Here is a 15,866-nt window from a genome sequence, read left to right as displayed (position 1 = left end):
ACTGGCTCCCAGTAGAGTACAGGGTCAGATTTAAGGTGCTGCTTTTGACCTTTAAAGCCCTTCACGGCCTAGGACCCTCGTACCTACGGGACCGCCTCTCCCGGTATGCCCCACGGAGAGCCTCAGGGTCCATAAATAGCAACACCCTAGTGGTCCCGGGCCCTAAGGAAGTTAGATTGGCTTCGACCAGAGCCAGGGCCTTTTCAACTCTGGCTCCGGCCTGGTGGAACGCTCTGCCTCATGAGACCAGGGCCCTGCAGGATCTGATTTCTTTCCGCAGGGCCTGTAAGACAGAGTTGTTCCGCCTGGCCTTTGGCTTGGAGCCAATTTGATTCCCTCCCTCCCTCTCTTTCTTTTTTCCTTTCCTTCTCCTCCTGCGATGAGGCTACATTTTAATATTTTAATGTTCCAATATGTTAATGTTGTATTTTATTTTTTTTAAAGTTGTAATCATTCAACTTGTTTTTATTATTGCTTGTAAGCTGCTCTGAGCCCGGCCTTGGCTGGGGAGGGCGGGGTATAAATAAAAATTATTATTATTATTATTATTAAAAGGAAATAACTGTTGATATTCCTACTTAAAAAGTTTGCAACTCTCATTCAAGGGTGGTGCCTAAGGTTTACCAGTACATCCTGGCCTTGGCATTTGCAGTCAAGGAGATCAATGAAGACCCTCACATCCTACCCAACATCACCTTGGGCTTTCACTTATATGACAGCTATTCCAATGCAAGGAGCACATACCTTGCCACGCTGCTACTTTTATCCATGGTGGAGAAATTTGTCCCTAATTATATATGTGATGTTGAAAGTTATCTGGCAGGGGTCATTGGGGGATTGGATTCCGAAATCTCCTTTTATGTGGCCACTGTTTTGGATATCTTTAAGATTCCGCAGGTAGGACACCTATGTACAATACCTCTATTAGCTTGCATAGAGAAGGAGGCAGGTTCCTTGGCAACAGTTCAAGGTGTATCAGCAGTTCAGGGTGAAGATGAAATTGGGAGCTGAACCTTGTATACCACCTTGAGATCTTTGGAAAATATAGGCGGTACATAATTATAATAGAAAGAAAGAAAGAAAGAAAGAAAGAAAGAAAGAAAGAAAGAAACCTGAATAAGAGGAAAGGTTGCAATACCAGGAAAAATATATGTCACTCCCCCCTGTCTGACACACATCTAGACCACTGATATCCCAAAGCCTCTGATGGAAGAGTGGGCTTCTACCTCACCAGCTGTTTTTAGTTATGTAGCAATTTCTACTTAGTGAGGAGGGTATCCGAATTGAGTTGCTGTTGGAAAAGGGAAATTGCTTGCAATTCTGACATAGATAGACAATGTTTAGGTGATCTGCTGTTTGGGGCATGGTATGTTCCCCCATTCAGTTTTATCTATTGTATAAGACCCTGCCAAATTTTACAATGACATAAAAAAATGTGTTTTGTTTTTTAATAATAATAATATTTTATTTATACCCCACCCATCAAGCTGGGTTTTCTCCAACCACTCTAGGCAGCTTCCAAACATTAAAAGCTGTCCGTCAAACATTAAAAGCTTCCCTAAACAGTAAAATAGACACAATGACAATGCCCTGCTTTAGTCATCAAAGTGTTAACAAGATTTATAAATAAAATAAAACAAACCAAACACAGTGCCCCTGTCCAGTCATCAAATCAAAGGTTTGAAAACCACAAATGGGAGATGATCCCAGTTTTCAGCCCATCTACATGTTTGTATTTTGTATATGTGAGAGAGAGCCACTCAAACCCCGAAACGTTGGCAAAGACCATATTTGACTAACAGGTTCTCCACATAATGATTATGAATACTGTGAAAGGAATCTACTTTGTCTCTTCTCTTCCTCCATTTACCTTTCAGCTCATTTATGGCTCTGCTCCAGTGATGAATGATAAAAGCCCAGGGCTTCCCTTCTACCAGATGGCAGCCTCGGACGCCCTTCAGTATGAGGGAATTCTCTCTTTGCTTCTGCATTTCAGGTGGACGTGGATTGGAGTCATTGCAACAGACAATGAGAATGGAGAAAGATTTGTGAAAACTATTTCCCCCATGTTTACCAAGAGTGGTGTCTGCTTTGCATTCATAGAAAGAATCCCCGATTTTAGTTTTATTTCTGAAATGTATGGCTTGCTAGAACAGGCGGCCAATATACAAGACAAAATCTTTAGCAGCAAAGCTAACGTAGTGGTGACCTCTGGAGAGTCTTATTCCATGGCAAATTTTAGATGGCTTCCATACCTATCAAAACATGATGACTTGATTAATAATGTAAAAAGTAGAGTATGGATAGTAACGGCCAAGGTTGAGTTCGCTTCATTTGTCTTTCAAAGAAATTGGGATTCAGGAGTATTCAATGGTGCTATAGCCTTTGAAATTCACTTCAGAAACCCACCAGGATTTCGTCAGTATGTTGTGCACAGAAACCCTTCCAGCACAGATGGGGACGGTTTTATCAGAGACTTCTGGCAACAGGCCTTTGAATGTGTATTCCCAGATATCAATACAGACAAGGTGGAGGGGAATATTTGCACCGGAGAGGAGAAGCTGGAGAACCTTCCTGGATCATTTTTTGAAATGAGCATGACAGGCCACAGTTACAGCATCCACTGTGCTGTTTATGCCATGGCCCATGCTTTACATGCCATGTCCACATCCAGACTCAGACACAGAGGAATGGTTTATGGATCGAGAGGGAAGAAACTGAATCCGCAGTTTTGGCAGGTACAGGTTGTACATCCTCAAGAGTGAGAGCTCTGTTGCTTCCTCATAATCAGAATTGTGCCCAACACTGGGGGAGGGGGAGTGCATGACATCACAGTTGACCTATCATCCCCCCTCCCCAACGTCTTACCTTCATGAAAGGGATGCACTAGGGCAAAGGTGCTTCATTCTGGATAGTTGGGGAGGTCTTGGTGTGATCAAAGCATGTGTCTGGGTAGAGCTAGGCTTGGTACGATTCTTGCCACTGGTCCCTCCTGCCCCAGAGCTCTTGGGCTTCTGGCCTTTCCTGCAATTCTTCTGCAGGTAGCCTTCTTTCTCACGCTTCCAGCAATTTCACTCCTCCGAGGCTGCATTTTGTGATTAGTGCAAATCACACGGTCTTTTTGTGAGGAAGTATGAGAACTGGATAAAGCCCTATCTGTATGTATTATGTGATGTACTTTCATGTTTGCCTGTTTTCTCTTGGAGCTGGATGAGAGAGAGTCCATGTCCATGTAATATAGTGTAAATAAAGAGTCGTTTATAACTATGATGCTTCATTCTTCTTGCTGTGTTAAGCCAGAAGATTAGTGTGCATAAACCAAGCTGGTTTATGCTGCTGGAGTGCCATGGAGAGGGAGGGGGTGCCTTTTCCAGAGCAATGCTCACCGGAGGACGCTCGGAGAAATGGAGGAGGGGGCTGCTGATAGCCAGGAGGGTTCTCCCAACAGTCTTCACTCTGGCACATCCTTCTGAGGATTATGGTTTTATTTTGGAAATATTATATGGCACTGGGCACCCACCCCACCCCACTCTGTTGAATATGTATGGGTTCACAAAATGCTGTCACCTTAGTCTTTCCTCTCAGAGTTCAAACATTTGGGCAGCGTCCAGAAATGAATCTATAATTCTGCTGACAGAGAAGAAGGCACTGATATGATGGTATCCTAGATGATTCCCCACATACTGTGCCGCTTGCAAATCTGGACTACGTAATAGCAGTATACCCCCAGAGGAAAGGGAAATGATGGTTGTGTCCTATTTTGAGTGGTTACTGCCCTGTATTTGAGGAGAAAGCATTTGTATGAGAGAAGCCTTGCAGCCCACTGAGATCTGCATTCACAGAAAGGAAGTAGTGGTCATAGTCAATAGAAAGGTTCGGCATTCTCTCTAGCCCATATCCACCAAATCCTTCCTCAGAGCAGGTGGCTGCACAACACTGTGTCTCATGGAGAGGGAGAAAGGGAAAGATGGAAAAGGGAGGGTGGGGAAGAAGGGCTTGAGATCTGGGATACGGGTGGTGCTGTGGGTTCAACCACAGAGCCTAGGACTTGCCGATCAGAAGGTCCCGGGTTTCGAATACCCACGATGGGATGCACTCCCGTTGCTCGGTCCCTGCTCCTGCCAACCTAGCAGTTCAAAAGCATGTCAAAGTGCAAGTAGATAAATAGGTACCACTCTGGCGGGAAGGTAAACGGTGCGCTGCTCTGGTTCACCAGAAGCGGCTCAGTCATGCTGGCCACATGACCTGTTAGCTGTACACCGGCTCCCTCAGCCAATAAAGCGAGATGAGTGCCAAAACCCCAGAGTCGGTCATGACTGGACCTAATGTTCAGGGGTCCCTTTACCTTTACCTCCAAAATGTAACAGAAAAAGCATAGGTGTGATTTCCTTTCTTCTGAAAACTGAGAATAGGCATCTCCTACTGAGAAACAAATGTCCAGTTTGCACGTCATTATAAAGTTTATAATGAATGTGGAGATTGCTCCAGCCTCACTCCTCCGCTAGGATGAGTAAACAAACCATGGTCCCTGACTTTGTGATAAATCCAAGCCAGTGATTTGGGTTTGGTGTGCTCAAACAAACCACAGTTAGTAAGCCAAGAAGAAATTGTGGCTTCATAGTGTAGTTTGTTTGCTCCAGAACGAATTAAGTACTTAACCTGAGGTACCACTGTATACCCTGAATTTCCTTGGTAAAATTTGTCCTTTCCTAGTGAAACTTGTAATATTATTTAGGTTCCTTAATTAAAATGGGTCTGAGGAAAGCATAGTTGGAGACAACACTAAAGTTGTTGCCCTCTGTTATAGTTTCAAACAGTCTAGGAATGACCTCTGTTTTACACACTGCAAAGACATTTCTTAGCAACAGAGCAATTCCTGTGGATATTTCTTCTAAGTCTTAAAGTTAACACAAAATAAAGCAATCCTAAAGACCAGGTGAAGAAGCACAAAGCCACAGCCAACTTGATCATACAAGTCACATATTCTCAGTACAAAAAATGAACTTGGGATGAAAGGAAGTTTGTCCTTAAGATATGCCCAACAGGAAGCCACAAAAAGTGAAGATGTTTATTCCTCGTATCAGAGAATAAGCATGATTCCTTCACACTTCTCATATTTTCCTACAATTTGTTCTGAGGTGACTGGGGGGTAATGTCTGTGGGCCTTTAGCCTAGTCAGTCATGCATTAACGACAGTAGTATCAGCTGAATCCAGCATTACAAGGCTTAGATAGCATCAAAGTTTTCCAATACATTGTTTAAAATAACAAAAATTGGCAGGACTGAAAACTTCTGTCACCGTTTTTAAAAAATCACGGTATATTGTGAAGTTATGACATCATCAGTTAGCCTCAAGAAATTGAACATGGAATTTAATATTTTGTTCCAATTCCCCATTCCATAACATTAAAGAGTCGAAGCGGATGTAGACAGGGAGAAAGAGACTATCAATAATTTGGGTAAGAAAAGGAGACTGGCATACTTGTGAAAGAAAATGGGTTGGCTCTCTCCATGCTTGGACCTGACTCCACTCACAGTTGCCTAAATCACCACCCACCATTCGCCGAATGTTCTGCACACAGGAAAAAATGTTGCTCGGCCCTGTATTACAGTGTTTCCCAACCTTGGGTCTCCAGCTGTTTTCAGACTACAATTCCCATCATCCCTGACCACTGGTCTGGCTAGCTAGGGATGATGGGAGTTGTAGTCCCAAAGCAGCTGAAGACCCAACATTAGAAAACACTGCTGTATTAGACTGTAGTCTTTTCTAAATACCTGTCTTTTCTGTTTTCCATCTAGCTCCATCACTTTCTGAGAAGTATCTCATTTAACAATACTGCAGGAGATGTGGTCTTCATCAACCAGAATGGAGAGGCAGCATCTAGCTTGGACATTGTCAACTGGATCATATTTCCCAACCAAAGTTTGCACAGAGTGAGAGTTGGGAGGATAGATCCACAAGCTCCTCCAGACCAAAAGTTAACCCTTGATGAAGACGCCATAATATGGCATAGATGGTTTAATCAGGTAGGTCCACATTCTTATCTACCGTAATTCAGAAAAGATTCAATATAGCTTAAGCAATATTTATCCCCCTGCCTTTCTAATCACTGTCTTTTGAACTGCAAGTTACTGATTAGTGGATGGCCAAAGCAGGGTCAACAACTTGAATAAAATATTGGGGAGGGGCAGGTAAGCCCACCACTGCTTCTATGTAACTTATGTCTCTAGCTTGTCTGCTCCCTCTATCTTCTCTATAGGCCCCATGTGGGATCCAGAAACATTCTGGAGAAAAGTTAAGGTGCCACTAGATGCCACTCTACAGTCACTTTGGCTCCATCTTCAGTTTAAAATGCAAAATTCATTACATTAACAAAAATAATTGAAAATGGTAGAGGAGAGGGCCTGGGCGTGCACCAATGAGCTGTATGAGATTGCCATGGGAATCCCAGGCTTAAAGGTTTGGATAAAGTGCTTTATGAATAAACAAGCCAATTCACCATGTATATCCCTAAAACAGTGTTCCCTGTGGAACACCCTCCCTCCAGATGTCAAGGAGATAAAAGACCAACACAACTTTTTAGAAGACATCCAAAGGCAGCCCTCTATTGGAACAAGGAATAAAGGCAAATATTTCATTAAGGAGGTTACAAAACAGAAGAACCCTTTTACTATAAAATACAGTTAAGCAAGACTAATAGTGTAAACTTACCTTGGGGAATCTGATTGAAACGAAAATAGCAAAAGCTAGGTTGTCTCACCCTAATCCCAACCCTTCACAGACCCCCAACACAAGCTTCATCCACACAAATGTGATTTTTACATCACACAGGAGGTCAGTTGGAATAATAAAATGGGTTCTTTTTCTTCCCCTCTGAAAGATTGCAACCGGGGGCTTTGCCCTGCCAGACTTAAGGTTGTACTATGAAGCCGCAGCCTTCTGCTGGCTAAAAGACTGGCTACTTCTCGAAGACACTGACGTGCTGGATTTGGAAGGTTTTAACAATGCTTTTGGTTAGCATGCATACTTATGGTATGACAAAGTTAAGATCAATAAGACCTTTAAGAACCATATTGTCAGGAAAGCAGTATTTAATGTCTGGACAAAATACAAAGACTTATTGGAAAATAAAACTCCAAGGTGGCTTTCACCTCTGGAAGCTAAGGCCCGAAAAAGACCCAATATGGAAGCCAACTGGCCAAAATATTGGGAAATATTAGAAAAAGATGGAAATAATTGGAAATTGCAGAGTTTGGAGAAAATGAAGGATAAAGTGCGAGACTGGTTACATTACGCTCAGATTAAAGAAGTGTTTAAAAATGACAAAAAGTTAGGGTTCCAGGTGGAGAAATCGAAGTTGGAAACAGAGCTGTTAGAACCTAAGGCTAAGGTACTTTCAAGAATGTATAACTTGCTGTTGAAATGGAATACACAAGACGAAATGGTTAAATCGGCTATGATAAAATGGGCACAGGATATTGGGCATAACATTATGTTTGAGGACTGGGAAAGGTTGTGGACCACTGGGCTGAACTTTACTGCATGTAATGCTTTAAAGGAAAATGTAATGAAAATGATATACAGATGGTACATGACCCCAGTTAAACTTGCCAAAATATACCATTTGTCTGATAATAAATGTTGGAAATGTAAAGAAAATGAAGGAACATTCTTTCACCTCTGGTGGACCTGCCCTAAAGTGAAGGTCTTCTGGGAAATGATATATAATGAGCTGAAAAAGGTATTTAAGTATACCTTCACTAAGAAACCAGAGGCCTTCCTTCTGGGTATTGTCGGCCAGAAGGTGTTAAAGAAGGATAGAACATTCTTTATGTATGCAACAACGGCAGCAAGGATACTCATCGCTAAGAACTGGAAAACTCAAGATCTACCCACACTGGAAGAATGGCAGATGCAGCTGATGGACTATATGCAACTGGCGGAGATGACTGGCAGAATTCGAGACCTGGGAGAAGAAAGGATTGAAGAAGATTGGAAGAAATTTAAGATTTATCTACAAAAATATTGTGATTTAGAGGAATGTTAATAAGGATGCTTGGTTATAAATAATTGGCCATCACTAAATTGGATCGGAAATTGACGATAAATGAGATTAAGAGAAACAAAAATTTGTTGGAGAATTGTTACACTATATTGAATTGAGTGGTTATAAATTTGCAAATAAGATGATAATTTGCTTGGAAAAATTTATTAACGATGTAAGTGGGAGCGGGAGACGTGAGGAAGTCCAAAGAAGTTATGAAATTTTGTTAAAACAAAGCAATGCTGTTTATTATCTTTGTATTTCTTTTATAAAAAACCCTAATAAATATTTTATTAAAAAAAAATGAAAGATTGCAACCGGAATCCTAAGTATATAAAGAAAATTATTGCAAAATAAACCAAAGAAATTGGGATTTCTTTATAAATATTAAATGCTGGTTTTGAACTGAGTGAAAGACTATGTATGAATTGATAAGCCCCATGATTTTGCCTTTTTGCGAGAAAAGTGGAGAAATGAAGTGGTTGGGAAAAGGAGGAAAAAAAGTGAAAACAGACAGCAGCAGCAGGTTCAGGATACCACTAGTCTTCTAAGGGAGCCAGTGGAAGAGGTGGAAGCAGGAAAAGTGGTGAAGATACAGAAAGTGAAGGAGGGGGCTGAGAGCAAAGGTATGAAGAGCATAGGGAATGGATGCATCCGTCTGAAAAAAGAGAGGTATCTCAAAATATGTATTGTAAAGTATATTTTCCCCAAAACATGCTCAGTGCTAAATCTCTTGGATAGCATCATTCCAATTCATGTATTTGTCCATAGTTTTTATTTTATTTTTGTATGAGAACTCATAAAGAACACATTCATCAAAAACCCCTTATTTGGAACTATAAGGAACAGCATCTGATGGGTCCAAGAATAGGTGTAGCCACCAACACCAAATCAATTTTAGAGATGTCTACCTAGTGGACAACATACTAAGAAGTAACAATTATAACAAGATTAACAGGGACACTAGAGTAACTTCAAAGTGTGCCTGTGCAACCCAGAGCAATAGAGGAGATATTACATCACGCCAAACATTACTACTACTGAAAAGAAAAGTAGCAATTGCTCTTGGTAGAGGCATTTTGTGTCAGTTTAGAAACATAGAGAGGAGCCTTAGAACCTGAAACATTCTGAACTCATTATTCTCTCGATGATTCTTCTGCTCTTCCATTTATGCATTAGACTCAGCCTCTTTCTGTCTGTACTGAGAGATGTCTTCCAGGATCCAGCAAGAAAGTGAAGGAGGGACAGCCCCCTTGCTGCTATGATTGCATCCCATGTCCAGAGGGGAAGATTGCAAACCAGGATGGTAAGGGAAAGACCTTGATTAAATGGGTCCATTTGATTGAAAGGTGTCAGGATGGCTGAGGTTAAGTTTCAAAAGAAGATAGAAGTTATTGTATGTGTGTCCCTGCCTCATTGTCCTTCAGATATTGGTGGTAGTAGCAGTAGTAACAATAATTTATATGCAGTCTATGTGACTGGGTTGCCCCAGCCATGCTGGACAGCTTCCAACAAATCAAAACATCAACCACAGTAAAACTTCAAACATTAAGGGCTTCCCTATATAGGGCTGCCGTCAGGTGTCTTCTAAAAGTCAGACTGTTGTTTATTTCCTTGACATCTGATGGTCAGACATTCTTAGGGTGGGCGCCACTACAAAGGAGGCCCTGTGCACGGTTCCCTGTAACCTCACATCTTGCAATGGGAGAACTGACAAAAGGCCATCAGAGCTTAATCTCAGCATACAGGCTAACGATGCGGGTTTACAGGGTCAAAATTTAGAGAGAGAGTTGGAATATGTTAATCAAATGAGAATAAACTTGCATTGAGAGTAGCTAGGTGGTATGTGGTTCAAATCGTATCCAGACTGGTCCTTGTCACTCCTTCCGACTTACATAAGCTGCACTCAAGCTAGTGTGATGATACATTTAAATATCATGAGGAGGAATGGCCCTCCCTGGGTTGATTATAGGATGACATCACTCTGAACAACATAACAGAGTACTGGATATATGTTTTATTTTGAGCTGAGCTCTTTTCTTCTCAGACAGAAAGTAAGCATTTCAGCAAGCAGGCGTTAAATGAGCTAAGGACCATATCCTTATTTTTTCCAGATATGAATGACTGTTCTAAATGCCCAGACAATGACTATCCAAGCAAGAACCGGAATGCATGTCTACCCAAGAATATAAGCTTCTTGTCTTATGAAGAACCTTTGGGCATCAGTTTGGCCTCTTTCTCTTTTTTCCTTTCCTTGATCACAGCTCTGGTACTAGGTATATTTATGAAACACCACAACACACCCATGGTCATTGCAAACAACCGAAACCTCACCTACACTCTCCTCATCTCTCTCTTGCTCTGCTTCCTTTGTGCATTGCTCTTCATTGGCCGACCTGACAAGGTCACATGTCTCCTCCGGCAACCAGCTTTTGGCATCATCTTCTCAACCGCTGTTTCTTGTGTCCTGGCAAAAACCTTCATGGTAGTTTTGGCCTTCATGGCTACAAAACCAGAATCCAGGATGAGGAAATGGGTGGGGAAAGGAGTAGGCCACTCCATTCTCCTTTCCTGCTCCATAGTTCAAGCAGGGATATGTACTGTGTGGCTGGCAACTTCACCCCCATACCCAGATGTGGACATGTACTCAATGACAGAAGAAATTATACTAGAATGTAATGAAGGGTCAGTAACAATGTTTTACTGTGTCCTCATCTACATGAGCTCCCTGGCAACTGTCAGTTTTGCTGTGGCTTTCCTCGCCAGGACGTTACCAGACAGTTTCAACGAAGCCAAGTTTATCACTTTCTGCATGTTGGTCTTCTGCAGTGTTTGGCTGTCCTTTATTCCTTCCTACCTGAGCACCAAGGGAAAATACATGGTAGCTGTGGAGATCTTCTCCATCTTAGCCTCTGGTGGTGGGTTGCTGGGTTGCATCTTTTCCCCCAAATGCTATATAATTATTCTGAGGCCTGAGCTGAACAATAGAGAACAGCTAATAAGGAAGAAAAATTAAAGAAATAATAAACCTGCCCTTTGCTGTCTTTCGTGCTTTTCTCTGTGAACAGTAGAATATTTGGAAATATAAGTTCAGCTGCTGCCTTTTATAAATTTTTTTAGAGTCCAAAATCCCATAGTTGAAAATTCATTTGTAACATTGACTTATTTGCTTTGAGGAAAACAACCATACGTTTACACATACATTACTCTCTTGTAGCATGTGCTGACAAGAAGACTCAAAGGAACTCTTGTCAAAATATATGCAAGTAAATCTTTATCTGTCCTTAATTCTGAATGATCAAACTTGTCTTACAGCTTTCAGCATAATGGAATATACGAGTACTCATTTATGAATTATTGTTCTGTTCTGCTAACAGTCATATTTCACCATCAACCTATCCATACTCAAGATCATAGAGATGTAAGATGAACCTCTTGAATCAGGCCAATGGCCCATCTGGTCCAGCAGCCTGTACTCTCACTGACCAACCAGATACCTGTGGGAAACCTTCAAGCCGTACCCAACTGCAAATGCACTCTCCCCACCATTGTTTCCTGTGTCAGTGAGTTCCATAGTTTATCAATGTACTGTAACATAATCGCCATTGAATTGGGTTTCCCTCCCCACAAGATTTTTTCTGAATCATGTCTCCTTGAAGAAATTCAGAGTCCTAGATAAGAAAATGTACATGAATTCTGCCCTCTCATTCTTGGAAAAGATGGCAGCAAAGGACCATGCAGACCTCACTGCGCAACACATTTGACAGATAAGTAAAGGTAAAGGGACCCCTGATCATTAGGTCCAGTCATGAACGACTCTGGGGTTGTGGTGCTCATTTCGCTTTATTGGCCAAAGGAGATGGCGTACAGCTTCCGGGTCATGTGGCCAGCATGAATAAGCCACTTCTGGCAAACCAGAGCAGCGCACGGAAACGCCATTTACCTTCCCGCCGGAGTGGTACCTATTTATCTACTTGCACTTTGACATGCTTTCGAACTGCTAGGTTGGCAGGAGCAGGGACCGAGCAACGGGAGCTCACTCTGTTGTGGGGATTCGAACTGCCGACCTTCTGATCAACAAGTCCTAGGCTCTGTGGTTTAACCCACAGTGCCACCCGCATCCCGTTATTTGACAGATAGGGAGCTACAATTGAAAAGTTTTATTTCACCAATACTTGTGATGTATCAGAACACTCTATACTTAATACATATACGTATCATGTATGTGACAAGTATATTGTTGGATATTCCACTGATATTCCACTGTTGGGATTCAGAACTTATAGGGTTAAGATGTTCTGAGTAGGACTTCCGGGTTGGCGCCATCGCCGAATGGCGGACTCCCTCCGAGCTCCGGAGGGAGTCTGCTCGGCAGGGGCTGGGTCCTACCGCACCGGCGATGCGGGGACCCTTAAAAACCACGGCCAGAGGAGGCCGTGGACATGGAGACTCGGCTGGCACCGTTAGCGCCCTCCCGACTCGTGAAGGAGCCTTTTTAAAGGCTCCGGATCGGGTGCCGGGGAGAAGCGTGGTGCTTGAGTTCTCTGCTATCCCTGCCGAGCGCAGCCGCATGCCATCCGGCGGAGAGCGCTGACTTCTTCTATTGAAAATTTGGATCTAAAAGAAGAATCCGTGAGTAATTGGAATATGGACTAAAAAAAGGGGACAAATTTTTAAAATTTGGAGCGAACGGGGGAGGTGGAAAAAAGGAAGTCAGCCCCCCCCCCCCCGAAATTGTAGAAGAGCCAAAACAAAGGAATGGATAACTAAGATCGAGAGTAACCTTATTTCACCGAATTAGCAACTTCGCGAGGGAAATTAATAAGATTGAGCCGGAGGAGAAAAGTGGAATTTGTATTAAAAAGCAACACCCCCCCCCCCCCGGAATCCCTGGAGCGATTCGTGAAAATGCCTGGAGAAGAGTAACGGAGGTTTTGACAGGTTTTGACAGCTGTCAAGGAGCTGTCAAAACGGAAGAATGTAACAGAGACTTGGTTATGGACTTTGCCGGTTACATTTGATATAAGTTGGGTATAAATTGTTTCAAATTGTTCAAATAAGGATAAACAAGCTATTTGGACTGGTGGATGGGCTTTGGAAGGGAACTTTGTTACGGGAATCCATCTAGAGGAGCTGAGGGATATTGCATGTGTTTTTGACAGGAAACTTGTGCAGTTGAATAGAACTTTTAATCTCCTGGGAAACTGCAGAAATGGAACACTATTTTGTCTACAGAGGTCTACACACTACAGGAAACAATGGAACTATCTGTTGGAAAATGGAAGGATCATGATGTAATGTTTTGTTCCTGAACAACAAGCCTCTGCAGGGATATTAGAAACTTTTGGAGAAAGAACATTTCTGTGGGAGAACAGAGAAACAAAAAGGAGGAGAATGGCCGACAAGAATAAGGAAATAACAAGAACTGGACAGAAATGGGAAAGGGGATATTTGGGATATCCAGATTTGACAAGCTTATGGATTTAAAATTGGAGTTTCTACTCCTGGATATAAAAATCTGGATAGAAGAAATGGACCCTCTTCTCGTTAGACTTCTTTTAGGATTGGACATTCGTAATTTAATGATTGGACATTCGCAATTAATAAGACTGGCAAAGAATCAGAGGGATGTGGGTTTAACGCAATGTGGGAACTCCAGGAAGATATTAGAGATGGAGGGCTAGGAGGAACGTAACAGGGAAAAAGGGGAGGGAAAGTTGGAATCCAAAGGTTGTAAAATTATTATTTAATTCTATGTTGTTGTTGTTTTTTTTGTATTATGTTTGAAAGGGGGAAACTCGTGGAAGGGAATAGATCGATCTTAGGGGGATGGGAATTACGCTAAATTGGGTAATGGAGGATGATTGCAATTTGGGGATAAGAATTTGTTGAACCTAATTGTTTATTTGGAAGATTTGGAATACATGAGGGGGTGGGGAGGGGAAGTCCTAGTTATTGGAAAAAGTTTATAAATTGGATTTAATTTGTTTTAATTTGGAAAACCTTAATAAAAATTATTTAAAAAAAAAAAAAAAGATGTTCTGAGTAATGCCTCACATTCTGACGTCAGGTTTCGAAGGTTGGGAGGAGTTTCTCTCTGTTCCTTTGTCTTTGAGGGAGAAGGAAGCAGTAGCTATGGCTGCGCGGAGCCCTGGAGTGTATTTCTGAGAAATGTCGCAATAAAGAACTGATAAATGGACACACAAGTGCTTGATGTGTTTGTCTGGATCTAAGCAGCAGCAGCAGCAGCTTTTTCCGCTGTGTTTTTTACTCTGCAAGGCGTGACGGAACGGAGCAGATTGACGCAGCTTGAGGAAGCGCACCGGACCGCTGTAAACGGCTAATTGGGATCGTAAAGTAATTAGCCACGTCACGCCTAATTATCTCAACACTGTTGGCACCCTTCATCAAATGTTTGATGAGCAGATAAAATTGATTAGATCTAAACATGATGAATGGAGAATGCAAGTAAACCAGAGTAAGCCCCATTAAACCTTAAAACATTTATTTCTCTGTGGACATCTGTGGATTATGTTTGTTAAATATTGTCTGTAAGATTATGCCCTCCTTGCAGAAGGTCCAGGGTATTCAAGTGAAGACAGAAATGGAAGGAAGTAGGACTAATAATAATAATAATAATAATAATAATAATAATAATAATATTTATAACCCACCCACCTGGCTGAGTTTCCCCGACCACTTTGAGTGGCTTACAGCAGATATAAAAACACAGGCAAACATATTATTTCTTTTCTTGTTATTTGCTTTTAATCCCCTAAAGTTTGACAGGGAAGCCTATAGTCCTCCAGATATTGCTAGACTACAGCCCTCATCATTGCTGACCATTTTCCATACTGGCTGGGGTTGATTGGTTTTGGAAGTGCCACACATCCCCAACCCTTGCCCTAGTGGAAGTGAATCACAGGGGCATTTGCCCTTGAGGGTTTGGGCAAACATGCATTCCCAAGGCACAGGGGAAGGAGGCTGAGAGGGACACCACTGTCATCCCCCAAAACAGCAATGGGCAGCCATTGCAGTCATGCCAAATGGCTGGTGTGAATTCAGGGCCACTCAGCCAAATTCGAAGATACTGACTACACCATGCTACATTTTGGAGTCTCCATTGGCTATAAGGTATTCTATTATGAGCTTCTAACTTCTAATTTCACCCATACACCATTGGTCTATTATTATCTAATGAAAGGGAAATTAAAATAACAGTTCTGAATATTTTCTTCAGCAATTTTCTTCTGCAATTCCACAGGGAATCCTGAGCATTGGATGAACAACTACAATCCTGCTTGGTTATTAACAGGGCTATAATTAATATGCTGCTCCTCAAAAATCCCTGTGTATTTTCCCTGGCCACTGGCAACATAACACAAAGGATACTACAACTTAACCAGAATTATTTAAATACTGTCTGGGATCAGCAAGTCTGATTTTGGATACTTCCATATTGTGTCCCCTCAGGAAATTAATATACCATTTAAATGAGAGAATATTTATCTTGGAAAAACCTATTCTAGTATTGCCAGAAAAAAACATAGTTTCTGCATAAAACAAAGAGTTGCCTTTGTATTAAGGATGGTGTTTTTAGTGTTCTTGCTGCTGGAACTGATTTCTTACAATGTATGTGAGGCTATCATAGCAAAATGCAGGCTCCAAGGTCCACACCGTCCACTTCACATGTATCATCAGCCAGGAGAGTTCCTCATTGGTGGCATTGTTTCCCATGGTGGCTTCATCGCCTCTCCAGCAACATTCACCGAGGAATCCCCACCAGTACTGCCTGAAGACCTTGTGTAAGAACTAAGCCAC

General features: G+C 41.9%; 1 protein-coding gene across 1 annotated transcript; it reads left to right on the top strand.

Annotated features, from left to right (window-relative positions):
* Positions 1–1,883: 1,883 nt before the first annotated feature.
* Positions 1,884–11,061, top strand: LOC309326591 (vomeronasal type-2 receptor 26-like; the record flags this gene model as incomplete). The annotated part of the gene is made up of 4 exons (XM_081835441.1): positions 1,884–2,738; positions 5,800–6,027; positions 9,225–9,351; positions 10,160–11,061. The coding sequence occupies exons 1-4, from the start codon at positions 1,902–1,904 to the stop codon at positions 11,059–11,061; spliced, it is 2,094 nt and encodes a 697-aa protein (XP_081691567.1). The 5' UTR covers positions 1,884–1,901.
* Between the last annotated feature and the right edge of the window lie 4,805 nt (positions 11,062–15,866).

Source organism: Podarcis erhardii (genome assembly GCF_964252035.2).
Source record: "Podarcis erhardii genome assembly, chromosome: 13".
Classification (NCBI taxonomy): domain Eukaryota; kingdom Metazoa; phylum Chordata; class Lepidosauria; order Squamata; family Lacertidae; genus Podarcis; species Podarcis erhardii.
Note: the sequence above shows the minus strand (reverse complement) of the source record. Positions and strands in the feature narration are given on the sequence as shown.